Raw genomic sequence first — 26,287 nt, forward strand, 5'->3', positions numbered from 1 at the left:
CATTTGTCTGGAGCCGGGAGACATCACATATGTAGTTGTGAACTTGTCCTGTTCGGGTAACAGATGTGTGTGTCTATCTATCTATCTATCTATCTATCTATCTAGTTGGGTGCTCACAATGCATACATTTCTATTGTTCCTATGAAGTGGCACAAAAGGCATTTTTGGAGACAAAAAAACCTGACTGTGTTTAAGGGCTGGTCATGGAGGGAAATTAAAGGAGTTTTGAAAGTTCATATGCCGTACTGCTTCCCCATGACTGCTGACTCAGTCCAACAACAATTGGTTATTTACGAAAAGTCAAGTCTGTGTCATAGTTAAAGGGATTTGCCTGTCTGCTGATTGCAGTTTGGTAGTAAACCCTGGTTCTTGGTTTTATAAAACTCTATGTCATACCTTTTGTTTACTTCAGAGACACTAGTAGTTGTTTCTCGATCTGCAGGCATTTCTAAAACACATGTAATAAATGTTTGCTGTTTGTGTGGAACTGCCCCCTAAGCTGGTATGGTGACTGCTCTTGAGATAGCAAGAGTCCTTGAGTTGGAAGATACCGTGTAGGAGCATTGGCACAAAACAGTGATTCAAAAGGGGATTCTTTGAAGGTGGGTGGTGGCAGCCCCAGAGGGTTCAAGCAGCTTGGCTGCTGGGTGAGCTGAACCTCGGTAGAGGTGGGCAATGAGACGTGTTCAGAGCTGAAGGCCTTCCCATATGGACTGTTACTGTCCTGAAGCCCACCCTCTAGTCCGAGGTTCAGGAGTGGTCTGCTCGCCTCACTTGACAGCATTTATACAGCTCCCTGTGCAGTGCAGGTGGTGTCTAGGCGCTGGGCTGGATCCTTAATCCTCACATGCACATTCTGCAAATTCAGTTTCATTAGTCAATGTAAAAGACCTTTGAGGGGTGCACTTTAGGTGTTTTTCAGGTTTTTTTTTATGTGGTTATAGTCCAGAAAAGGCAGTAGCCTGCTTTATACAAAGCTTGTGAATACTGGCTGCTTTCTGCAGTTCACATGAGCAGTGGTGTGTGTTCGGCTGCTATGACAGCACCCATGGTTGGTATATGGTATAAAACATACACATTCACAGCGGTCGCTGATTTTGGTAGAAGTAGCTCTTCAAGCCTTGCCATTAGCACAGTGTCAGCATTTGATGTGTCATGGCAGTGAGTGATGGGTGGGTGAGCTGGGATTATGCTTCTAGTTTGACTCACCCACTCAGCCAAAGAAAGAAAGAAAGCTAGATGCTTAGGTAAGGAATGCCATTAAAGGCAAATTATGTGACTTTCTTAATAAGAACATTTTTATTAGATTTTCTTCACAGACATGAACAAAGCACACCTTTCGAGGGTCAGCGCAGGGAACCTGCCACAAAGTGCCATGCCAGTCTCTTTAGACCTCTGGTCCCATACCTCCTGTAGTGTCGTCACCTTGGCATAATTGACACGGACACCACAAGGTAATTTGACGGGGCTTTGTTCATTGACTTCTTACTTCTATCGTCCCCTACTCTGCACTACTCTTCCTCCTCTTCTCTGGCCTCCTCAGTGCCTGATTTGACGGATCTCCCTCTCGAATCCCAAGCTGACGCCATCAGTATTTGGCTCTCTTCCTCCTGTGATATCGTTGCCCCCCTCAAGAAAGTCAAATCTGTCCGGCCACACGATGCCCACAGATGGTTCACGAGCGAACTCAAAGATCTAAAACTTAGTCTCAGCCGCTCGGAGCGCCACTGGAGGCGAAAATATTGTCCCCTACTCCGCACCAAATACAAACTTCTGCTTAACAGCTACAAGAAAGCAATTGTGTCGGCCAAAACAAACTACTTTTCAGAGAAAGTTGCTCTCTCTGTAAACAAACCCCGTGAGATCTTTTCTCTTGTCAAGCAGCTTGCCACCTCTGATCGCACGAACATCAGTTTCGCCCATCTCAATCATTCTGCCTTGCACTCAACAACTATTTCATCGACAAGATTGCCATCATTAAAGCCAATATCCCCGCAGTTTCTCAACCCCAAGCTACCTTCCCCCTCCCACCGCCGCCTTTTTTGTTGGACCATTTCCTCCCTATCACTACCGAAAAATTTCTTCTCTTGCTTGCTAAGGTCACGTCCGGCTCTCCGGCTGACTGCGCTCCGGCCCGGATCCTTCAAACCCTCTTCACCTATTGTCCTGGACCCCCTCTCACCCTGCTTAATTCTTCGCTGGCCCTCGGTTCCGTCCCTTCTTCCTTTAAAACCGCAACAGTTCTCCCCATCATCAAAAAACCTGGTTTGGATCCCTCTTCCCCCCCTAATTTCAGGCCCATTTCCCTTCTTCCCTATTTGGGGAAGATTTTGGAAAGCGATGTCACATCCTGCCTGTCCTCACACATTGAGGAACACTGCCTCTTAGCCTCCCATCAGGCGGGCTTTCGCCCGGGCCATTCCACAGAGACCGTCGTCACTGCTGTTTTGGATGAGCTCAAGGGAAAAGCGGACTCTAATCTTCCCCAAGCTTTGGTGCTCCTCGACCTGTCGGCTGCGTTTGACACGGTCGACCATGTCATACTCCTCGACCGTGTCAGCGCAGCCGGCATCAGGGGTGTGGCACTTTCTTGGCTAGCGTCCTTCCTTCAAGGCAGGTCCCAGGCCGTTCATCTTGCAGGATTCTCCGCTCCCCCCCGCCCTCTTGTGTGTGGGGTCCCCCAAGGTTCCTCTCTTTCCCCTCTTCTTTTCAATCTGTATATCTACCCTCTCATTCTTTCTCTTCGTGAGCTGGGGGTCTCCGTGTACAACTACGCGGATGATCTCCAGCTCATCTTTGATCTTTCTACTTCTGACTCTCCTCTTTTTCTTAGTTCTACCCTAGTCTTCATTTCGGAATGGATGACCATGAATCATCTTAAGTTGAATCCGGACAAGACGGAGCTTGTCCTCACTGGTGGTCCCACTAATCCCTGGTCCCCGACTCATTGGCCCCTTTCCTTTGGCCCTCCTCCCCTACCAGTTCCCTCCGTCCGTACCCTGGGCATCAAGGTTAGCAATGACCTTTCCATGCATGCCCAAGTCAGCTCCGTCGTCTCATCTTGTTTTTTGTCCCTCCGCCTCATCCGAAAAATTTCCCGTTTTTTTTCTAAGAATGCCCTCAAATCCATCGTCATGGCCCTCATCACCTCCCGCCTTGATTACGGGAACGGCCTTTATGTGGGCATTCCGGCCTTTGAAACACGACGGTTACAGGCCATTCAAAACCAGGCAGCCCGTCTCATTTTTCATCTCCCCAAATCCTCTCACATCACGCCTGTTCTCAAGTCCCTCCACTGGCTCCCGGTGCACTTCAGATCCTTTTTTAAATTGGCTTGCTTAGCCTTCCTGGCTTATACCCACTCCGCTCCCCTCTTTATTGTCTCTTTAATCACTCCCTATACCCCGGTTCGCACCCTTCGCTCTTCATCTCTCCTCCTTCTCCAAGTACCCCGCTACCGTAAATCCCGAACTGGTGGCACCCGTTTCTCGGTTCAGGCCCCCCAGTTCTGGAACAGTCTTCCGTTGTCCATTCGTTCTATTCCTACTTATGCCTCTTTTCGTAAAGCCCTAAAAACCTTCCTCTTCTCCCAGGCCTTCCCCGGTTAGTCCCCTTGGTTTGTTTGTAGAATCTGGTTCCCACCCTCAGCGCCAGGAAGCCGCTTGGCCGCAGTGCGCTTTAGCAAGTTTCTTTTTCATTTCATTTTCATTTCATTTCATTTCATTTCCTTCATGCCCCTCACTCTTCCTCTTCCGTCTCGGGCTCCCCTCCCACTTTCTAACCTTATGTGCTGGTCCTAGTGCCCGGCACATGACAGGATATTACACCTCTCCTCTTACGTACAACCCCCTTCGAGTCCATAATAGGACCACCATTTGCACCACATGCTTGAACGTTTCTTTGGGCAACCCCTTGCAATATAGATAGGTTCCTCCTGCTGTGCACAATGGTCCATACCCACACTCCAATCCCGTGGATGGAGAGGGGGGCCCAAATTGGCCTAAATTTAGTGACATTTTGTGTCATCGTTTTCTAGCAGTTTTGGTATGCATTACTACCAATGGATCACGTTATAAAAAGCATATATATATAAAAAAAAAAGAAATGTATACACATCTAAGCCCATCCTATTTGAAATGTCATACACCAGCAATTCATGATTTTGTCCTGCATTAAAATAGAGTGACATTTTGTTAACCCTATCCTTTCTGCCTTCATGAGTAAAACAGTTTCTTTAAAGCACTGTATAATATTGCCCTCAGCAGAAAACAAGCCTGCTTGAACACAATTACTGCAGTGAAATCTGTACCTGTTTCAATGAGTGCCACTTCGGTTTTTAAACTTTTCTTCGGTGTTGGGGATGGGATTTTCCTATGTTCGTATTACTGGTTGCCAGAAAACACTTCTTTCCATAAAGAAACAGCTCTACGTAACAGTATAGCACATTACATATTTATGATTTATGTACCTCGCTAGCAGGCTCAGTGAGGTTTAAAACACCAGACCTTAAGAAGATGCAACACGGTTGGCATTATTCTGAACTCTGAGTGAAGTCTTAAAATAACTCCTGCTTTAAGGAAATTGCCTGCGATGAGCACAAGAATAGCAAAAAATGTTTACTGTCGTTCCCATTTGCATTCCTAATTAAATTGAAATAGTTAAAGGTTTTCCATCCAATTGTTATGTAATCTGAGCCAAATTGTTACCTTTTGAAATGGCTTACTACAGCTCAGCAGAAGCAGTTATCATTTGTAAAGTGTCTGGTGTGCCATTGCACCCTGCACACAGCAGCTTTTAATGACTTTGGGTTTGATATGTATATGCTTTTTGTGCCCAAAATGCTTTTAAAAAATCAAACGTTCCAACCTCAAAAAGATGTGTTGCAGTGTACTAAAAAACACTGGTGGACAAAGGGATTTTCTGCTTGTAAATCCACCTTTGTGACCCATATAAATTGCATTAGAGAAGGGGGTGAAAGCGACTTCTCACGTCCACTTGTGATTCAGAAATCAACCTATCAATGGTTTATGATGGCAAATCTGATGGCGAATAGATCCGTCGCAGATATCGTACTGGGGGAGCAGACAGAGGTCCAAGGGCTACTGCATACCCACTACTCCCATTTATTTGAAAGCAGCGACTGTCTTTTTACGGGTCATTGGCTATTTTTTGTTTTACAAAAAATGGGGTGGAGGGCAGCTGCCTCTCACAGGTTTCCATACATATGCTGGCAGCCAGGTGTAAGGGTTTGAAAAATGCCTCCTGCTTCATGAATATTAATGAAGCAGGGGGTTTTGCAGCCTCTCCCGAAAATGCATTTTTCAGTGGGATATGTTAGTACATCAGTTGCATCGCAGAATACAGGGCGCAGCTGCACGACCCATATGCACGGTGAGCTGAACTTTTAGTTGAAGCAAATATGTTCATGCCGAAGATTGCACAGCATGAGACAGCATCTTTCAGCGGCCCTTCCATTGTATGCCGCAATGATGGCAAGAGAGGGCTCGGGAATTAGAATAAGGAAGTGCATCTTCAACAGGACTAACAGGTCAGCTGAAGGGACAGAATTAAAACAAGCATTAAAAATGCGATAGGTCTCGCCTTTTATTAAGTTAAAGCCATTTGCTTTGCTATACAATAACATTAGCAACACAAATGGCTTTAACTTCATCAAAGGCTAGACCTATTTTATTTTCAATGCTTGTTATTGTTAGGTGTGGGATTTAAACAACGGGAGGGTGGATGTTGTGAAATAGTGTTGGACCCGGCCCTTTTGGCAGGTTCACCCCGAAACGTTTTACTTTTGCCTAGCCTGTTTCTGTAACCTGGTGTTGGTGATTTTAGCTCTCTGCGCACTTTTTCACTGTGGTCCAGTGTAAAGTGCGTGCGCTCTCTGTGTGTGTGGTGAGAGTGACCTGCCCTCCCATAGGAATGCATGGGGAATATGTGTGACCATGGTAGTTCCTGATGTGTGGGGAGTGCAGGGTCGAGTTTGGTATGTGCGAACTCGTGAGATTGAATGCTGCGCAATGATGTATGCGGCATGATTGTGTCTAGTGTGGAAGTGCCACTTCTAGAGGTTGGCATGTTTGTGTAATGTGTGTCTGGCGTGTGATTGGCTGGAGCTGGCTGGTGAGCCTGGCTCCAGGAGTCAGGATGGGTCTGCCCCGGTGGTGAATGGAGAGATTAGCATGCTGATGTGAGGGAGGAGTACACCTGGGACCTGAATAGGGCTGGGCTTTCCCCACACAATGCTGGCTCCACCCCCTGTGGTGCGTCTGATGTCCCTAGCTTGGCCAGTGAAAGGGAGTTCCCCATAACGAGTTGTAGCTGGTTCTTACATTGCCTACACCCTGCTAGACAAAGGGATTTTTGTGTATAAAAAGAGGCTGTGACCTCTTGTAAAATGTTCTTGTTTCTGACTGAAATCAACCAGGGGCATGCTGATGCTGGGGCCCAGGGGAAGGCTTGCCTCCCTGGGCCCTGCCCTGCCCCTGGATTGCTGGAGGACTCTGTGGGACCCCTCTGCCTTGCCCAGGATGATTGGGGGACTCTGACTTAGTCCTGGGACCCTTTTGCCTTTCTTTCCAGACCCCCAGGACCTGCTACAGCTGAGAGCGCTTTATTTTTGGTGGCCTCCACAGCGCTGTGCTTTTTATTTTGAAACAGGCCTGACCTTCAGCATTACTGCACTCTGGGAGCGCTGCGCATCTTTCCCTTTGGGAGGGAACCCCCACCTTGGAGGATTCCCCCGTGATGCCGTCCTTGCGGGTGCCCACCCCGCTTATTTACTTATTTTCCGTGGGTGCCCACCCCACATGGCTGCTAGCGTTATGTTTTTAATTTCGCAGGAGCCCACCCAGCTTGTGTTCCTAAAGTCCCGAGGGAGCCTACCCCTCATTTACCGTCCCGATGGCCACCGCCGTCCGCGGCCCGCCTGGTTATGGGCGGGGCCGCAGGACGGAAGCGGAAATGACGCCACGGCCGGGCCGGAGATGGCGTGTGGTCGGTGTGGGGCTCCGGTGAGCTAAAGGGAGCCCCGAGATGGACGACGTGGGAGGTCGGGAGCCCACCCCGCCTCCCGGAGCATGGTAGCTGAGTCCCGGGTCCCGAGAGGGGGCCCGGGTGAGGAGGAGGGCGGGGCGCTCCTCCGGAGAGAGAGAGCCCTGCAAGCATGGTGCTTCCTGATGGGCAGCCGCGCCCGGGAATGAGAAGTCCCCTGCACCGGAGCCCGGTAAGTCAGGGCTGGGCAGGGGACAGGGGCGTCTTCTTGTTTCTGCTCCCCGAGGGAGCAGATAGTGTTGGTGGTGCCCGTACAAGGCCCCGCGCTCGAGCGGCCCCGGATGGCAGTGGGCCACTCCAATGTGCCACATGGCTAGTAGGGCTCCCGTGGGGGTACAGAGAGCTCTGGGGAGGGCCCGTGCCCATTTGTTTAAAGGTCCCAATGAAGGGCCTGGCCTCAGGTTGTTCCTCTAGGCCCCCAGGCCCTGTGGGGCTTCCATGTTTAAAAGGGCCAGAGGAGCCAGAGTGCTCCAGTGGACAGTGTTTGTTCCCGAGCCCGAGGGCTCCAACCCTTTTGTTTTGCGCAGTCTTTTGTCCTGGGGGCACATTGTTTTAGAGCCTGGAGAGCTCCACCGATGGGCAAGTGTTGGCTCAGAGCCTAGAGGGCTCCCCTGTGTGCTACAGGTATTTCCAGAGCCAAGTGGCTCAGTTTGGCGCAGCCTTTGCTCCTAAGGGCTAGTGAAAGCCCCTGTCGCATTTTTGTCCTCCGCTGCCCAGCAAGTAGTGGGCAGCTGCACCGTTTAGGTTTTGCTTTCTAGGGACTTGTTCTGTGGACTTAGGAGCGAGTCGCACTCCCTTCACCCCTACCTTGGCCTCTCACAGCTGCGCAGCACTTAGTGCCAGCTGCAGCGTTTAGGCCCTTGTGATTGTCATCAGCTGCCCAGCAAGTAGTAGGCAGCTGCAACGTTTAGGTTTGCGCTGGTGGCACACCCCTGACTGGCGCTGCGTTGGCAGCGCGTCCTGACATTCTGGACACAGGGCATTTGAGTCCCTTCTTGGAAGGCCAGGAGGCCAGGGGGGCTGGTATGTGGATAGGGCGCCAGGCCCTAATGTGATTTTTGCGCAATGTGATGTTACTATGTTTATGATGGTAATTGCCTAATGTGATTTATATGCTGAGTGATGTGGTGCTAGGAAATGTAATGCATTTAGTATGTTACGCACCCTGTGTTTTATACCTCTAAACTTTGGTTTATGATTATGAGGTTATTTTACCTATGTAGGTTTAAGCAAGTGAGATGTTTTCACTCTGTGAGTTATGCCCCTAAATATGATTTATTCTTAGGAGGCAGAGTCTAATGTGGTTAGACTAGTGAGGATATTGCCTACTGTATTTTTACTGGTTAGGCCTAAAGGTGATTTATGGGTAATGTGCAATGCCATTATGCCTGTGATACCTCTAACTGTGTCTTCATGTTTAGGAGGTTGTTTTGCCTAGTATAGTTTATACTAGAGAGGTTATGTGTCCATGCGTGATCTAGGCCTATGGTTATTAGTATTGTGTAGTGTGTACCTACCTGTTACCAGTGGTCACTGGTTGTGTTCTATAATTGTTATTTGGTATTACAATTATTCTAAGTGCTAGTTCTACTAAGTGCTGATTCGGATAGTGGCCCATGTGGCCGTATCCTGGTGTAAATAATCCCTTGGGAATATTGCCCGTGCCAGTTGGCACAATGTATATTGTGTGATTACTATCTGATGTGTTTTGACAATACAAAAGTTATTTTTATATAACCTTGTGTGGAGTTCCTTTTGTGGTGTGCCTAGGATATTGTTGCTGTTGTGTGCGTGCGCAAATGCTTTACACATCGCCTCCGGGATAAGCCTGTCTGCTCGTGCCAAGCTACCAAGGGGATGAGCAGGGGTTAACTTGGCGTTTGACTCCCTTGCCCTGACTAGAATGGTGGTTTCTGCCTGGCTTTGGCGTAAGCCTTAGCCAACCAGAAATCCCAGTTCTAACAAATAGTATTTTAATTAGATAGGAGAAGTGGAGAGTTATCTGTGGAGAATTAATAGATGTCAAATTTGTATGCCAATCTCAAGTGGTGTGGAGTGATGCTGAGGTGGTTGTGAGTAGTGGCGGAGGTGATGCTCAGGTGATCCGGAATTATATTGAGGTGATGCTGAAGTGGTGATGCGCTGGTTCCGAGGTGATGCTTATGTGATGCTGAATGATACATAGGTGGTACTGGGTGGTGCTGAGTGATGTTGTGGTGAGGAGTAATGCCGATGTTGAATATTTAAACTGGCGCTTATGTGGTGCCAAGTGATGTTTTTGTTCTGTGTTGAGGTGTTCCTGTATGGATGCTGAAGTGGTGCTGCGTTGGTTCTGAATTGTTGCTGGTGTGGGGCTGTGCAGGTGCTGAGCTGGTGTTGCACTGGTGGTGGTGCACTGATGTGGAGGTGGTGTTGTGCTAATGCTGAGATGGTGCTGTGTGGATAATGAGGTGTTTCTGCAGTGCATCTGAGGTAGGGCTGTGCTGATGGTGACTTGTTGCTGCACTGGTGGTGGTGGTGGTGCACTGATGAGAAGGTGTTACTGTGTTGATGCTAATATTGTCATGTGGTGATAAGCTGCTTAGGTGGTGCTGTGCTGGTGCTAGGTGGTGCTGAGTGATGCAGAGGTGCTGCTTAGTGATACTGTGGTGGTGGTGAGTGATGTTGAGGTGGTACTGAATGATACTTTGTTGGTGCTGTGTTTGTGTTTAAGTGGTGCTTAGTAATGTAAGTCTGGTGCACCGCTGGGGCTGAGGTGATGCTGCACTGGTGTTAATGTGGTGCTGTGTTAATGCTGAAATGGTTCTGCATTAGGGATTATTTGCTGCTGAGGTGGTGCCGCGCTGCTTCTGAGTTGGTGCTGTGCTAATTCCGTGGTAGGGTGAGTTGGTGCTGCATTGCTGCTATGCTGACGCTGGGCTGGTGCTGTACTGGTGCGGAGTTGGTCAGGTGGAGAGGACAATAACCCTGTAATTCTTTCTCTATCTAGTAATAATAAAGAACAGCAAATGTGTCTTGATATCCCAAACTAATAACTTGTACAGGGAGAGGACGTGCCTAGTATGGAAAGCTGCAGGGTCCAGCGCCTTGCTGCTTCTGTCAGGTGCTTTATAATCTAGCTTATGGCGGTGGGGTCTGTCCCTCGGCTGGGATGGAGGGTGCGCGCCTTGTAGGAAAAGCTGCGAGGTTCAGTGAGTTCACAAAGGATAACATCAGAAACCTGGGCATCTGTGTGTGAAATTTGTTTATTAAACAAAAAACAAGAGAACCACATGGGTGTGATGGAGTGGACACATGCAGTGGGGTTAAGGAAACACGCACCACAGCTGTGCAGTGGGGTGAAAGGAAGCACGCACAACAGGTGTGCACTGGGGTCAAAGGAGGCACACACCACATATCTGTGCAGTGTTGTGAATGGAAGCACGCGCAGCTACGTTGCAGTGGTGGGAAAGAAAGCACAAACCACAGCTGTGCACTGTGCAGAGACGTCAAAGGTAAAATGCACCACAGCTGCGCAGAGATGTGAAAGGAAGCACGCACCACGGTGATGAAAAAACCCGAATGTTAAAAGGTGTGGTCCATTTTTAAGCTGTGTACTGTGCAATGGGGGGGGGGAATGGAAGCACGAGCCACCCTCTGACTGTGACCCTAATCTCTCCATAGCCCCCCTCTCACATGCGTTTCATTTGTTTTATAGCGTTACAAATTCCAGTGTAGGGTGTCAGAGGTCTTGAAATCACACACACATTATACAGAGACAATTAATCATACATTTCTTAGTCAGCCTATACAAATGTTTCATAAGAATGAGGATTTGAAGGTGTAGGAATCATATGATATGCATACTAGTAAGCAGTGTATTTTAAGAGTGTTTGGTTTGGAGAAGCACATACTCTGGATTTAAAACACACCACAGTGGTTAGGCTTGGCTTTATTAATAGGGATGTATTTCTACCCAAACTAACTCTTTTTAGCAACATTAGGATAACGAAAGACTGGGGAAAACATAAAGTTCCAACCCAATGCCTTGCATATGGCATGCAGCTCTTTAATTACAGTCCAAAGGTCAATGTGCTAAATCAAGATTGTAATTTACGAACTGCAAATAAGAAACGGATCTCTATAACAAAAGCAGTAACCCACTAAGCTATCCACATAAAATAGTTCTGTGATCCCCATGGTACATTTTCTTTCTAGCAGTCATATTAACCCTCTGCACTACTTTATGATGAGTCAGTACTGCCATTAGAAAAAAATGGATCTCACTCCAGCAGGAACATTAACCATCAGAGTTATCTGTACATTTATATTGTTGCCTGAAACCTGTACCACACACAAGAAATTCTGCAGTGTGTGCTTTTAAACCCATACATTATTTCAAAACGCCACCTCCCCCCCAGAGGTCAGCGCCAGCTGAGGCTGCACCGGTAGCATCACCCTAAAGAGGGTCCTGGCTGAGATGAATTTAAGCTTTCCATCCGTCACTTTGTTTTGTGACGCATCACATTACCATACAATATTCCTTTAAAGCCAGGCTAGAAGCATGTAAGTGTTTCTTTTTTTTTAGCACCATCCAAATTTGTAAATAAAATGTTGTCAGTTTGCGCATGAGTAGCACGCACACTTACAATATGGCATGCCTACCGTCATACCGCCTCTTTTTTAACTTTTTGTGTTTTTAGTAATGCTGCACAGCTTTGGGGATGCTGTACCGCAAGGATAAAAACCCCTGGTCAAAGCCAATAGGCCCAGGTGAAACCTATTGACTTTTCCAATGCTTGTTTGTATAGCACTTGCTAACTGTATTGTGTTTAATCCAAACCCCCCAAAATTGTCATTTAATGTGGAACAAGCAGCAGTAGATTGTGAGACCTTTTCTTTACATTGTTGACATTAGGTGGTCACTGGGCAGTATCCTTGGTGGATACTATTGTTAACCACTGGTGTGTCAGCTTTTAAGACTAGTTCATTCCAAGAAAGAAGCACAAGGGATGCACAAGGAAATACCTCAACACCAAAGGACCAAGCCAACGAACATTACACCGACATCTACCTCACGGCCACCTCAGAGATACCTCATAGCTCGAATGAAGAGACTTTAATAAGACACTACCCAGAACAGCGAAGGAAAACTTCATAGAGAGAAACAGCAGAACTTATAACAAGACGATGAACATTGCAGAGCGACGACCAATCTACCTCAGGGAGTTGCGGACAAGGAACTTTGTTGTCGCACACCCAATATGCAAGTAAGGGGGGGAGGGGGGAGGGAGGGGAGGGGGACAGAGGGAGGGGAGGGGGGTGCGGGGTACACACACATGGGCTGACAATACTTTCTTATCTTTCCCTATCTTTCTACACCCTTTTCATTCTTCAAGAGAGAGTAGATAGGAGAACCAAACACAGAACTAGGACAAGTAGGAAGCCAGCAAAGAAGCCAGCCAGGAAGGAGCGAAAATGACACACAACATGAACCATAATCTCAAAGCGGACATAAGAGTAGTATCAATGAATGTAAAGGGCCTCAACCACCCTGTTAAGAGAAGGAAAGTCCTAGATCACCTATTCAAACTGAAAAGTGACATTTATGTGCTGCAGGAGACCAGGCTAGCCGAAGAAGACATAGACCGCCTAAAAGCAGGATGGATAGGTCACGTAATAGGGACTCCCGCAAAGAACAAAAACAACGGAGTCATCACTATACTTAGCAAAAAGTCAAAACTATCACCGGTCAAAACTAAGAGGGACGAGGAGGGGAGATTATTAATCACTAGCGTGCTTAGGGGTGAGGAGCTTATACATGTGGTAAACATATACGGACCCAATACAGAGGATAAGGCATTCTGGGAACAGACAGGCAAGGAACTAGACGCGCTACCTTTGGGAGAACTGCTAATAGTAGCGGGCGACATGAACCAAGTTCTGGATCCTGCCATAGACAGACACCCACAAAGACAGAGCCTGAACACACAGAGAGGCAACCCACCTCTGCACAAGACTCAGACTAGCAGACCCGTGGAGACTACAAAACCCAGATGAGAGGGAATACACCTTCTACTCTAATCCACACAACTCATACAGTAGGATCGACTATATACTGATATCAGACACTCACACACACCTGATAGAACACACAGAGATAGGCCCAAGAGCGATATCAGACCACTCTCACATCTGCCTAACTCTGACGGGCAGACACAACGAGCACCCCACACGAAGATGGAGGTTTGACGATGACCTCCTCAAAAACAACAGCAACAGTACTGAAATAGAAGTTGCACTCAAGGAATACCTAGCGAACAATGACACAGCAGACGTAGGAAGAGAGACACTATGGGACGCAATGAAAGCTACGGTGAGAGGGACAATAATGAACATCAAAGGAAGACAGAACAGAGAAAGAAACAAAAAGATATCCGACTTAGAAAACGAAATAAAAAGACTAGAGGCAGGTCACATAATCAATCTAGAAGACAGGAACACCCTCACAACGCTAACAAAGAAAAAGTACGAATTAAACAGGATCCTTAGTGAGAGGGCAGGCACCTGGATTAACAAGTATAGAGCAATAAATCTATGCTCGGCCAACAGGGCAGGGAGAGCACTTGCGGCATACCTCAAGGGCAAGCAGAGACAGCACACAATAGCAGCAGTCAGAGACGGCACGAACAAATCACACACATCGAACAAAGGAATACTGGACACTTTCAGAGACTTCTATGCACAGCTATACAAAACAGACGAAACGCTTAGGGCAGATGGAGGAAAGGAACTACTAGGGAGTGTCACAACTCCAACCCTGACGAAAACACAGAAGGACAGACTAGACTCAGAAATAACTGGAGACGAGATAGAGAGAGCAGTCAACAGCCTGAAAGATAAAAAAGCCCCTGGGCCGGACGGTTTCACAGCCAAGTTCTACAAACACTACATCAAAGCACTAAGGCCAGCAATGACATCAGTCTTTGCAAACTGCATACACAAAGGCCGCATGACGCCGTCAATGGCGGAAGCAAACATTATAGTGATCCCCAAAGAAGGCAAAGACGCACAACACCCAGGGAACTACAGACCAATATCACTTATCAATGTTGACTGCAAAATATATGCCAAGATCCTAGCCACCAGGCTCAACACTTACCTTCATCCCTCATACACTGCGCACAAGTGGGATACCTGAAGAATAGGATGTCCCAAGATAATACAAGACTGCTGTGCCACGTAATCAACCACGCGGCCAAAAGCAACAACGCGGCGGTCATGATCGCCCTCGATGCCGAAAAAGCCTTCGACAGAGTGTCTATGTTAGAGCTATGTATGCAAAAATTCGGACTGGGCCAACAGTATAGGAAGATGGTAATGGCACTGTACAATGAACCCAAAGCCCGTGTGGTTGTGAATGGAGGCACATCGGAGCTACTAGATCTCAAACGAGGGACGAGGCAGGGATGCCCTTTATCCCCAGGCCTCTTCCTACTAGCGATTGAACCCCTACTGTGCATGATCCGCTCAAACCCTGACATTAGAGGCATACCTATAGAGGGTGAATCCTTCAAATTGGCAGCATATGCGGACGATGTCCTCATAGTAACGGAGGACCCTGAAAGTTCCATTAAAGCACTAATGAAAACCATAGATCAGTTTGCGCAAGTGTCAGGATACAAACTCAACAGAGAGAAATCTGAATGCAAACCACTGAACATACATACCAACAAGACAGTACTGGGGACCTCGGGTCTAGCATGGCAGAAGAAAGCCATCAAGTACCTGGGGCTCCTGTTCGAGAGAGACTTGCGGACCACAGTAGACCAGAACGAACAAACAATCTTGCACAAAATAAGAGAGAAGCTAGAGGGTTGGTCACCAAGATTTACCACATGGTGGGGAAGGGTGGAGACCATCAAAATGATGGTCACCCCTATGATTAACTACATGCTCAACATGCTACCACTAACTAGCACACCTGACTTCCACAAGAAACTGGACAAATTACTAAACACATTTCTATGGAGAGGAAAGAAGCCTAGAATCAGCCTTCAGAAACTCAGACTTCCCAAGGTTCTAGGAGGTCTGAACATAACGAACTTCAGAACCTTCCAAACAGCCTGCTTGGCAGCACAGGGCCTACACTGGATATCACCAAAGAAAGATTACACCCCGGCCTGGCTCTCCCTAGAGCGGAGACTTCTAGGAGGAATGGAACCCGTGGCACTACTCACAGCGACAAAACACCCCGCGATTAAACAGAACGCAATCCTCAGGAACACGCGACTGGCCCTAATAAAATTAGACAAACTGCTAGACATCAGCGTCAGACAAACTCAGCTAGAGTCGCTATGGCACAACCCCAGAATTAAGTACAGGAATAAAACACTGGATATGCACACCTGGTACAGGCAGGGCATAACGACGGTGAGCCAGCTAAAGGAGACAGGGAATCAGACATCATTTGACGAACTCAGACAACAATACAACTTCGACAACATAGAGCTCTATAATTTCCTTAAAATAAGAGTAGCAATAGCCAAAGCCAACATAAACACGCTCGCCCCATCAATAACACAATACGCCAATAGCCTGAACATTACGGGACACCAGGTAGCACACATATACAGAGCCATGACCCCCAAAACGTCCAAATTGAACAACAGAACTGTAAGCCAATGGGAAGAAGCAGCAGGGAGAGAGCTAAGCGAGAAGGATAGGGCAGATGTATGGTCCTCCACATCAAGGAGGAAAGTGACAACTGGATCAGACAAAATTCTGGCTAGTACACAGGGCCTACTGGACCCCAGCTCGTCTTGCCAACATAGGCATCAGAGAGACTGACTCCTGCTGGAACTGCAACAGGCAGAAGGGAGACCTAGCACACCTCCTATTCCACTGCGCCAAAACAAAGAAGTTCTGGCACTCCATAATCACTCTAATCAATGACATGACAGGAGCCACACTATCAATGGACTTCCACCACCTAATACTGGGATACACGGACCCTTCCATAACATCCGAAAATGACAGAGACCTGATTGACCTCCTGCTTACAGCAGCGGTCAAGACGGTGTTGAATAACTGGAAGGACACAGCAAAGGCCACCTTTAAGGCCTGGTTCAACTGGGTCATTTTCCTAAGGGGAGCCGACAGCATAACGTCCAACAGCCAAAGGGACTCAGGGAAAAAGAGCGAGTTATGGCTGTCACTAGACAACTACTTGTCCTCTCACAAGCCACCCTAAACACTCAGACCAGACAATACTACCGAACGCACACATGCACCCTACTCAACAACATAATACGCCTACGTCTCTCTTCTTCTTTTGATCTTCTATCTCCTCACATCACCAGGGGGGCGGAAAGATAACCATACCGGTGGCAAAGGGACACGGGGGAAACTGGAACGTGCAAGAACGGAGAGAAGAAGATGTAACAAATTGCAGAATGGACTGTCAAGAGCCAAACTAATTAAAGCCAATGTATACAATGCTTGACAACTCCCCCCCCCCCCCCCCCCGGTGCGTTTTTCTTCTTTCTCTTTCCCCATGTGTTCTCCACCCAGTACCATGTAAATATGCTCTTTATTTTCAATAAAAAATTACGGAAGTAAAAAAAGACTAGTTCATTCCATCTGTATGACAGAGTTACTCCTTTCAATACCTCGTTTGTCCAAACGTGCCAACAGCGAATAGTTATGGGTGGTAAATGGGTCGGAACTCAGAAGTACTATGACAGAATAATCAGACCAAAACTGTAGGAGTTGTATCTTTTAAAAGGGTCTAATTTAGGAAATGGGCTTATGGAATCTAACCTCACAAATTTACTCAATGACTCATTGCTTGCTCCCCACCCTTCCCTCCGCACATACATAGTGTCGATATGTGTGGAACTATCGGGCAAAGTGATAATAGGAAGTTGACCACCAATGCCGGTTTTTGTTTTGCACCCAGATCTGGAGGGTTGATTTTATAAGGCGATGAGTCCCAGACTGCACAAGAAAAACATCAACTTGGTAAACTACCCTCGCATGGACATTGGAACCTGAGTACGCTGTAAATAAGAGGTGTCCAATGTCCATATATTTGACATGATGTTATAAACAAGTTTAATTTGAACGTTAGACTCACTGACCTATTTTACAGCTAAGGCTAGAATGACCCCTTTTGTAGGGTTGCAGTCTCCAATACATCGCAAAATACCAATACAGCGTGCATTTAAAAGTTCAAAACTGGCCTGATTTCCAAATGTGGTACATTTTTTTTATTTAGCTATCTTGTTTGCTAACAGGGGCCGCTTTTGTCTGTGTCTATTTTTTATCCCGGTCCTACCCCAGGCGTTGTACGAGCTTTAAAGCCTGGATGTCCCTCCCCCCTCCCTCTCTCCTGTCTCTCCCTTCCCAGAGCCCCTCCCCCTCGCCCCAGTTTACCTTATCGAAGGACCTGGGTAGGTTATGAAAATCCACCTGCAGCATGTTCCCGACGAAGGGCCAGGACGGAGGGCCGGGTGGGTAGGAACTCCCGCCTTTCCTACGCTTCATGAAGTCTACCAAAAGGATGAAGGTGATGAAGAAGAGGAACAGAGAGGGGGCGTGAAAGCAGGAGGCCAGGAGGCTCTTGAGGGCAGCCAGCAACTCCATTACTTCCAGACTCCTCTGCGCCTCTCTTCCAGACTCCTCTGCGCCACTCTTCCGGGCTCCGCTGCGTTTTCAGCTTCTCTGTTTCACAACAGATCCCTGCCCTGCCCTGTATGAACTCATAGCTCCGCCCTTCACTTTTGCTCCATCCTCTGCTGCTTTCCGTTGTAAATGCATTGCTCTTGTTTATCTTCTCTGTTATTCTCACCTTTTAGTTCCTTCCTTACTTTGTCTTCTCCCCTTCTCCCTGATACGGGTTTGTTTAGTTTGACCTTTTCTTATTCTGATAACCTTTCTCTCTATCTCGTCTTAGCCCTCCCTCCCCCTTCAGCGAAGTTTTTCTTTCATCTTATTATTTTTCTTTTTCGCCCTTTGTTTTTTTCTGTTTTCGCTGATTCCTGTGTGCACAATGATCTCTTATTTCGTAACCATTTTCTCTGTTTTCCCTTGGTGTCATTACATTTTTTTTCATTTCGCCCCCCCCCCTCTGTTTATTGTCTGCTTACATACTTGTCTTTGTCGTTTTTCTCCTTTTTGTTGCATTTTCTCAATTTCACCGGATATCATCCCTGTCTCTGTCATCTTGCCCTATTTGAGTCTGCTTTTTTTAAATCCAGACTTTGTTCTTTTCACCCTAATTATTTTATGTAGTTAAATGTTTGTATATAGCAGGGTTCACCCAAGAGGATGTTATAGCGGTTTACAGAGAGCAGTATCAAGATATGGTGAATTAACAGATAGTCCTTTGATGAGTTTGTTACCTGAAAGTTGCAAGAATTTACAGTAGGGACCGCCTTTCAGATGATTCAAAAGAAATCAGTTCAGATAATTAGCCAGTAGTTTCAGGAATAGGAATTTTCAGCCAATTTTTTAAACATATGAAAGATAGGTGATGTCAAATTCTTAAAGGGATTCCATTTGTAGTTAATTAGTGCCGTGGTGATACGGTCTAATTTCTTCTTGTTTGTGATCAGTCTTGGGGCTGCACGAAGGATAGCTTTCGAATGAACAGCTTTGCAGCGGGCTAACCAGTAGGAGGACCACCCTGCATGGCGGCAGGGCTGTAACAAAAGCAAGGATAAAGGGTCAAAATTCAGGCCAAAAATTCAGGATAAAAGTAGGAGTGACCATACCCGAATGGATTATTAATTCATTTAGTAAAACATTTTTTATATTGCACTACTTATTCACAGTGCTGTGTATAAGAGTGCCTCTAGACAGTGGTTACTCTGTAAAAAAAATAAAAAGTCCTGGGATCTCATCAGGCAGCAGCTGGCACCAGCCCATTTCTCCTGTTAGTGTCGCCAAAAACAGAACCAATTACTAACCATTAGATTGGGGAGAGGATGTGGTGTAATGGCAAGAGCTGCCGACTTAGGACCCGGAGAACCAGCTTCGTGTCTAAGCAGTGGCTCAACATCCTGTGATTCTGGGCAAATCACTTAATCCCCCTGTAAATTAATGTGTTCTTAACTGGTGCTTATGAAAATCGCTGGTGTTGATGATTAAGTGCTGGTGCTGAGCACCGGAAACCACCGGCTCAAATTAAGCACTGCCTTTAGGTATGCTGCATTCAGATGGCGCATTTTTCCTTGTTCAAAAGTAAATTGATGCTCTTGAGAACGGTGTCAAGGGCATCACTCCTACCCAAATACACACAATATTTCTTGGAGAGAAAGCAACAGCAACATTTTGGTTATGTTTCTAAACATTTAAATACACATGGCAAACAGTTGGGGAAACATTAAGGTAAGTGACTTTCACTTTCTGCGAGTTTGAGGCAAATTGAACAAGGAGTCTACAAAGTGCACAAATAGTTTTTATTGTTTTGTTTTCCAGCTTTTCTCAATTTCATCAGCAGCTCTAGCTGATGATGGCTCTATTGACTGAGTGGCAAAATGCTAATTTAATTGAAAGCCATCAATAGTCTAATGATCATTGAACGGCTTTTTTAATTTAACAAGAAACATGGATTGACTTTCAATTCGAAGTTACAAAAAAAAATAAAAAAATTATGGGTGACAAGCACATCAACACTTCAACATGTTGCTGGAGTTATATGCGCATTAGCAGAACACAGATTATCATTCTGGGAAAATGTCAAAAATTTAATTTTCCTTGAAATTAAACTTATGTATTTTTATTATAACTCATAGCCCAATGAGATCCATTTCTTACTGACCATATTGAACAATACGGCTATTCTGGACATAAAAAGCCATGTTATTTGACCACAGCAATGTGTGATGATCTTACAGACAGTATGGCAAAAAAAAGCAAGGCAATGTATTTTTGATGATTTGAGTCAAGTTGGCTACTTCAGATTGTTGACTTCACATCAGAGCTCTTGCATGTTGTCCAATTAACTATTATTGAAATATACACATCTTCGCATGATGGGCAGCCTATTGAAAGTTTTTTTCACAATTCATTCCGTTACGAAACAATTTTGCACAAAATTTTGCCTATAAGGTACTTAGTTATTTCATACATGAATGCACCGTTGAATTTAAAAAATGTGAAGGTCAATCCTATGATAATGTTGCAACATGCCTGGGAACTCTGAAGGTATGCAACAAAAATTGATAAAACAAATAAATATGTAATGCATATTTCCTGTCCTGAACAATCACTAAGGGGCTGATTACGATGTCGGTCGAAAGCATTCCGACCAACTCAGTTTTAGGAGGGTTTCGGACCGAATTGGATTTGGGGAGTCCGACTGACCTAGTACGATGTTTCTGATGTGTTCCGACCAACTACAAAGGCTTCCATTGAAGAAAGGGGTGGTTGCGGAAAACCTTGCACCCTGTGACGGGCACCCCATGGTGTCTGTCACACTGTAAATGGTTTAACAGGGGGTCCTCTTGGTACCCCAGGGGCCCCAACAGGAACCTTCCGGGTGAAGGTCGGCCTGCTACTGCCCCCAGAAATCCGATTCCAACAGCCGATACATGTCGGACAGACCGATTCGGAAAGGCTGTCCAAATCTGACATCGTAATCACTTGGTCCGAAATGCAGTCCATAGAGCCGTACGAGTCTGCTTCGACGGACTCGATTTCTACAAATGCCTGTCGGACACAAGTCGAAGAGACCTAACATCATAATCTGTAGGTCGGAAATGTTTCCAAGTCAGTCGGAAATGCGGGTTCCGTATCAGGTTCGGACAAACCAAATGCTGTTTGGTGTCTTTCCGACTGTCATCGTAATCTCCCCGTAAGTCTTTTAGGCTGAGCTACATTAGATTGCTGTGTAGATAAAGTGGATTTTCTGCTGTTATAAGGCAATTATACAGATTTGTATCTGTTTCCACAAAACAGTAGGCAATTCTATAGTCATATATGAGTTCTCAATTTGCTGTACCAAAACATCTTTCCAATACTAGATCAAAATCATCCACTGCAGCAATTGGGAACAATTGTGATTCTATTAATGATGGTATAATTGAAATTCAGGATGACGAAAATGAAAATGGTGCTGCCAGAGCAAGGCTGGCTTTAAACTGGATAAAAAAGGGGAGTTTAAATTTATGTTTACACTTATACTGTAGAACTGAATTTTGGACCTGTTCCATAAAACTAGCATCACATTACAAAATATTAAAATGTAATAAGGTACATATGAAAAATTAGACGCACCATTAAATCACATCAGAAATAATTTTAATTACATTTAGCAAACAGTCACAAAGAGACGTTGCCAAATGAATACTATAAATATGTAAATAGGACCAGAAGGATTAGATAAGAGCAAGCTAAATACGGAAAAGCATCTGGCATCATTGAAAATTCCTTCATAGATACATTTACAATAAAATCATTCATACCCATCATAGAGTCCTTAGAAAATAATTACAAAACCAAGCAAAAGGATATGGGAATATATAATTCTTGTGAAACTTAATTTTTATTGACTTTCTAAGAATCAAGTGAAGATCTTGAACAAAATGTAAAACTTATAATACAGAAAAATCGTAAAGATACAGATAATACCTTTTATGGGGTAATAAGGGACCTTCCTCTGCATATAAAGAAAAATTATCTGGAGAAAAATGTCTCACTCACCAAAATACATACAGTATACACAGGCCGGAGTACAATCTGTATTTTCTTGTGTCAAAGCTATATTTAAATAGTGGTTTGATTCTGATTATAACACATTTCTCAGAGGAGATGCAGGAAATTGTCTCTCTCTACAGTGTACTAAAATGAAGTTGTAGCGGGGTGGTGGGGACCGATACTTACAAAGACTGGTGGTCAGCTGCCAATGATAACTCCTCTCTTTCATCGCTTCAGAACACCTGGGAAACGGAGTCCGAAGCGTGGTGGAGTCAGTTACAAGCACCCAAGGAGAACTGTACCTTTAAGGGTGCCGAGGAAGAAAGCGAAAGCACTCCCCCTTATGATGCGCTGCTATGCCGAGCGAGCCCATTGGAGGAGCCGTACACGCCACCGAGTGACGAGTATTCCGTAGGAGTGAACAAAAAGCAGGAAGTAAAGAAGGCGGTGTGTCTCGACATCTGGAGGAAGAGAGGAGAGCGAAGGGAGACTGCGGAGGACGGAGAAGGTTCGAGCGAGGACACTGCGGAGGAGCGGAGAGCGGGAGTAGCTGTGCCTGGAGGCCACCGTACCCAAGCACCGCCCAGCCACACCCACGGAGGAGTGTGGCTCACACAGGTGCGTGACCGAATATCGGGTTGGTTGGGATGGCGTGGCAACGCCGTGTAAATAGTGTAAATACCGACTTGCCTTTCCATCCCTGTCTCTCCCACGACCCCCCCTATCCTCCGTTCCTCACCAAGCTTTCCTTCACCTACCCTACACCTACTAAGTACCGAGCACCAAAGTCACCGGTGTCCGCACTTCCCGAGGGCCCCAAGGGGAATAGTAGAACACAGAGCAGAGCCCTAAAGCCTTTCTTTCTCTCCCGCATGTGGCGCTGGAACCCGGCCCGAGAGAGAAGCCTGGAAACGCCAGAGGAGGAGAGAAGGCAGACCAGTCCTCATAGATTCCACGCCCTCACTGACACCTTGGACCCTGCGACGTTAGCACATGAAAGACAGACTCAAAGAAAGAAAAAAACGTTAAGAAAAATAAAAACACACTTACCTAGCTCTGTTGTCCGAGTCCCTCCTTCTGAACCGCCACAGAAGTGCACTATGTAGAAAATTTGGGGACTCCCCAATGGGTATGCAGAGGTATAAGTAGATAACAGTAACTCTCCTTTTGTGGTAGTGTGGGTGATCAGTTAGGCTTATCAGAGGGTAGTGTTAAACCTTTGTTGTACACACAGTGACAATAAATGAAACATACACTTAAAGAATAAATTCAAGACCAATTCATAATAAATAATATCGATTTTATATAATTTTTAAGCCCAAGAACACAGTTCAAAGGTAAGTACTTTCAGTGATATGTTTTTGAAAACTTTGATAAATATATTATTTCTATGTGCAATTATGCAACATAGGATTCAAGAGGGAAAAAACGGACTAATGCATAGAAATTCAGGCAATGCTTTCAAGAAGTTCACCTTCTCCTTTTAGGTCGATGTCGGGACCAGGTCCAGAGTTCCAGCTGGAGAAGTTTGGGAACATCCTGGATCAGCAAGTAGCAGAGTGCTGATGTTCTTGGAAAGTGGTGTGTAAAGATAAAGGGGGCACTTGAAAATACACTGCACAAAGGGGCTTACAGGTAAGTTTGGTGGGTTTCCTTAGAGGGAGGAGGTTGCAAAGGCCTGGGGAACACGGGAGCAGAACTGGTTAGTCAGTGCTGGGGCCAATGGAGCTGGGTGCAGACCAAACAGGTCAGCTGGGCATTGTGCATCTTGGGGTCCTCGCGGTCAGGAGCAGGCAACTTGGAAATACGATTGCAGTACAGCTTGGCCACTCAGGAAGTAGGGCTCAGGTGTCTCTATGTCCCTCGATGGGTGCTTTCTTCTGGTGCTTGGGAGTCTGGAAGGGGCTCTTCTTCCTGGTGTTTGCCATTGGTTGCCTGGTACCCCGGGTATTAGTGCGCCATGGCTCCGGTAGGTCCTGCTATCTCCAAACTTGGTCGGGAAACATATCTGACTCTTCAGAACTGTTGTACCTTTTCTTGCTTTGGTGCTGCGTCGAGGTCGTTGGAGAGCAATAAGTAAAAAAAACGGACTTCACAGGATCTGTGCCTGTGGTATGCAGGGTAGTGATACCTTCACTCCAAGGGAGCTTCTCTGTGATTTCTTGAAGCCTGGAAGGGCTCTGGGGTTTTTGGAGTCCTCTCAGGTTTCAGGATGACACGGCAGCAGTGATTATCGAATCCAGGGAGCAGCATGCAGGATTTGGTGCCTTTTTCTTCTGCATCAGGGCTTCAGTTCTCATGCAGCGGGTCTTTTTTTGTCCTGGTTTTCCCTTGTCCGTCAAATCTGATGTTTAAGTCTTGGGATGCCACCTAAATACTGAATTATGAGGCATCACAAGGGGAGACAGGTAGTAGCCAATGGACTGCCCACCTTTAGGGTGTCTACACCCTCTAGTGACCACTTCCTGTGGGAAGAGGCACCTCTTTAGCCCTGATGGGAGGTGTTCCCACCATCTCAAGAATGTGGAGTTTCAGGAGAGAGGTTCACATTACCTGCACCACCCTAGGGGTGGGGGTGGGCTAAGTAGTGACCCTCCTCCTAATCTAAATATTGTTCCTGCCTTGGAGCAGAAAAGGAGGCTTGGCTTCCCTCACTATCTGGAGGTTCCTGGGTTGGATTTCAAAGGCGGCATCGCCTTTGAAGCTTCCCACCCGGAAAGGCCATCCTGTCCTGGAGGAGATGTGACGCACCTCCTCCCAAAACAGGCTTTTTCTCTGTCCTCTGAGAGCGCTGGCTCTCACCCCATGATGTGAAGAATAGAGATGGATACTGTTCCTCTAAGAATCGTGTTTGAGAAGTTTGAGATGTGCAAGCCAAACACCAACTGGTCAGTGGTGGTGACAGTGTTGTTGTTGGGAGCACTGGGAAGAAGCGGGATGTGGGAATCCAGCTTTGGCGGAACTAGGGTCCTCACACACCCAGCAAGCTAGGTGTCCTGCTTCATCATTTGGACCTGTTCCTCATTGGGCCGGCGCTGCAATGCCCAATGGGCACCCGCGAAGAGATCTCTTCTTCCTTTGCCGTATGATGAAGTGAGGTGTGTGGGCTAGGAAGGTGTAGATATAGTGGGGTGCAGTGAGTGCGTTAAAAAAGGTTGGATATTCCAAATAATTTTTATTTAGGTTGGTAATCCCCCTTATTAAAAGTTTAGAGTGGCAATATCCTCATGGAGAGGTAGTCAGTTGACCCTATGCTCAACTCTTACAGTCGACATGTTTCTTGCCTCGTGGTTAAGAATACCGTGGCAATTCTTCAGGACCTATATTGTGAAAAAGTGATAAAGAATGGGGGGTTATGTGTGTGTATATATCTACACTGAATGGTGTTGCTCAATGTTAACTACCATCCAGGGGGCACTACTATGGTACTCTGCTGTAGTGTCAGTCTGAAGACCTAGGGAGACACAAGGGTTAGAGGACAAGGAAGAGAGGAAATAGATGACATCAGTCCTTCTCTATCATCTAAAATAGATACTCCCTAAACGGTAATCAGCAACAACTGTTTCCTCCTTATACATATTCTAGATACCTTGCTCAATCTTTTGTAAATAGTACAACGTCAAACATTAAAATGCTAAAAATCATAAAAACATAGAACAAAACTCAATTTGGTGGTAAGTACGTCCTATAATGAAAGTGTAACCACCCTATAGACATAGGGTGATGTGGGGTGAGGTAGACAGGTGTTCCACTGCTGGTCCTGTATGTCGAACTGGGTTTATGCTCAAGCTAAGCGTGTAAAAAAGGAAAGTGCAAAATGGGGCCCTGTCAAGGTCTGGGCCCAGTGGTCAATTTACTAAATGCCAGAGGCGTGTTATGACGTCAAAACTTACCTCCCTGAATTCAAAGAGATGCCTCAGCTGGTACGGGGAGTTTCAAGGGCGCCTCCAAAGTAGGTGCCCTATGTGGTAAAAAGGGGATTGACACAAGCATGTTGGGTTACTAGGGTGGCAACAGACGAGAAATGTGTGCTTCCAATTAGTTTGCCGGAGATACTGCCTGTCCTTCCCCCCGCAAGGGGACCCCCCTCCAGCCCCTTGAGCAGAGCGGAGTTCTGGCCATGCTGCAAAGCAGTTAGCCAGGGATCCGCAGTAACCCCCGGGTGGCGGCAGTCCCCCCGGGGTTGGGAACCACGATCAGGATGTCGGAAAAGGAGACGGACAGCCGCAGTCCGCCTTGCGGACCTTAAAGTCGTCCCAATGTGTCTGAGCCTTGTTTACATTACCTTGCCGGTGGAGTAGCCACGCTGGATCACCTACCCCCGCTCACCGCACAAGGAACGCCGATACCGCTGCCTGCCGCGGTGTCTATTTCAGTTCCTGTATGCGTGTGCACGTGGCGGGGGCGTGTCGCAGGCTGACTCACGTTCCGAGTGGGTGCTTGCGTGAGACCCACTGAAGCCTGTGTACAACTGTAGCGGCCATCTTACAGTGTGTTAATTTTTGATGTCAGAGACGTTGTTCACTCCTTCTATAATGCCCGT

General features: G+C 46.4%; 1 protein-coding gene across 2 annotated transcripts in view; it reads right to left on the bottom strand.

The window, feature by feature from the left end:
• LOC144753066 (cytochrome P450 2D17-like) overlaps positions 1–17,786 on the bottom strand; it is a 317,121-nt gene extending 299,335 nt beyond the window's left edge. For both annotated transcript variants that reach the window (XM_078640860.1, XM_078640868.1), the window contains exon 1: positions 17,479–17,786. In XM_078640860.1, the coding sequence (XP_078496986.1) occupies positions 17,479–17,688 (210 nt within the window). In that variant the 5' untranslated portion in view covers positions 17,689–17,786. The remainder of the gene's footprint in view (positions 1–17,478) is intronic.
• Between the last annotated feature and the right edge of the window lie 8,501 nt (positions 17,787–26,287).

Source organism: Lissotriton helveticus, chromosome 1_1, assembly GCF_964261635.1.
Source record: "Lissotriton helveticus chromosome 1_1, aLisHel1.1, whole genome shotgun sequence".
Classification (NCBI taxonomy): Eukaryota; Metazoa; Chordata; class Amphibia; order Caudata; family Salamandridae; genus Lissotriton; species Lissotriton helveticus.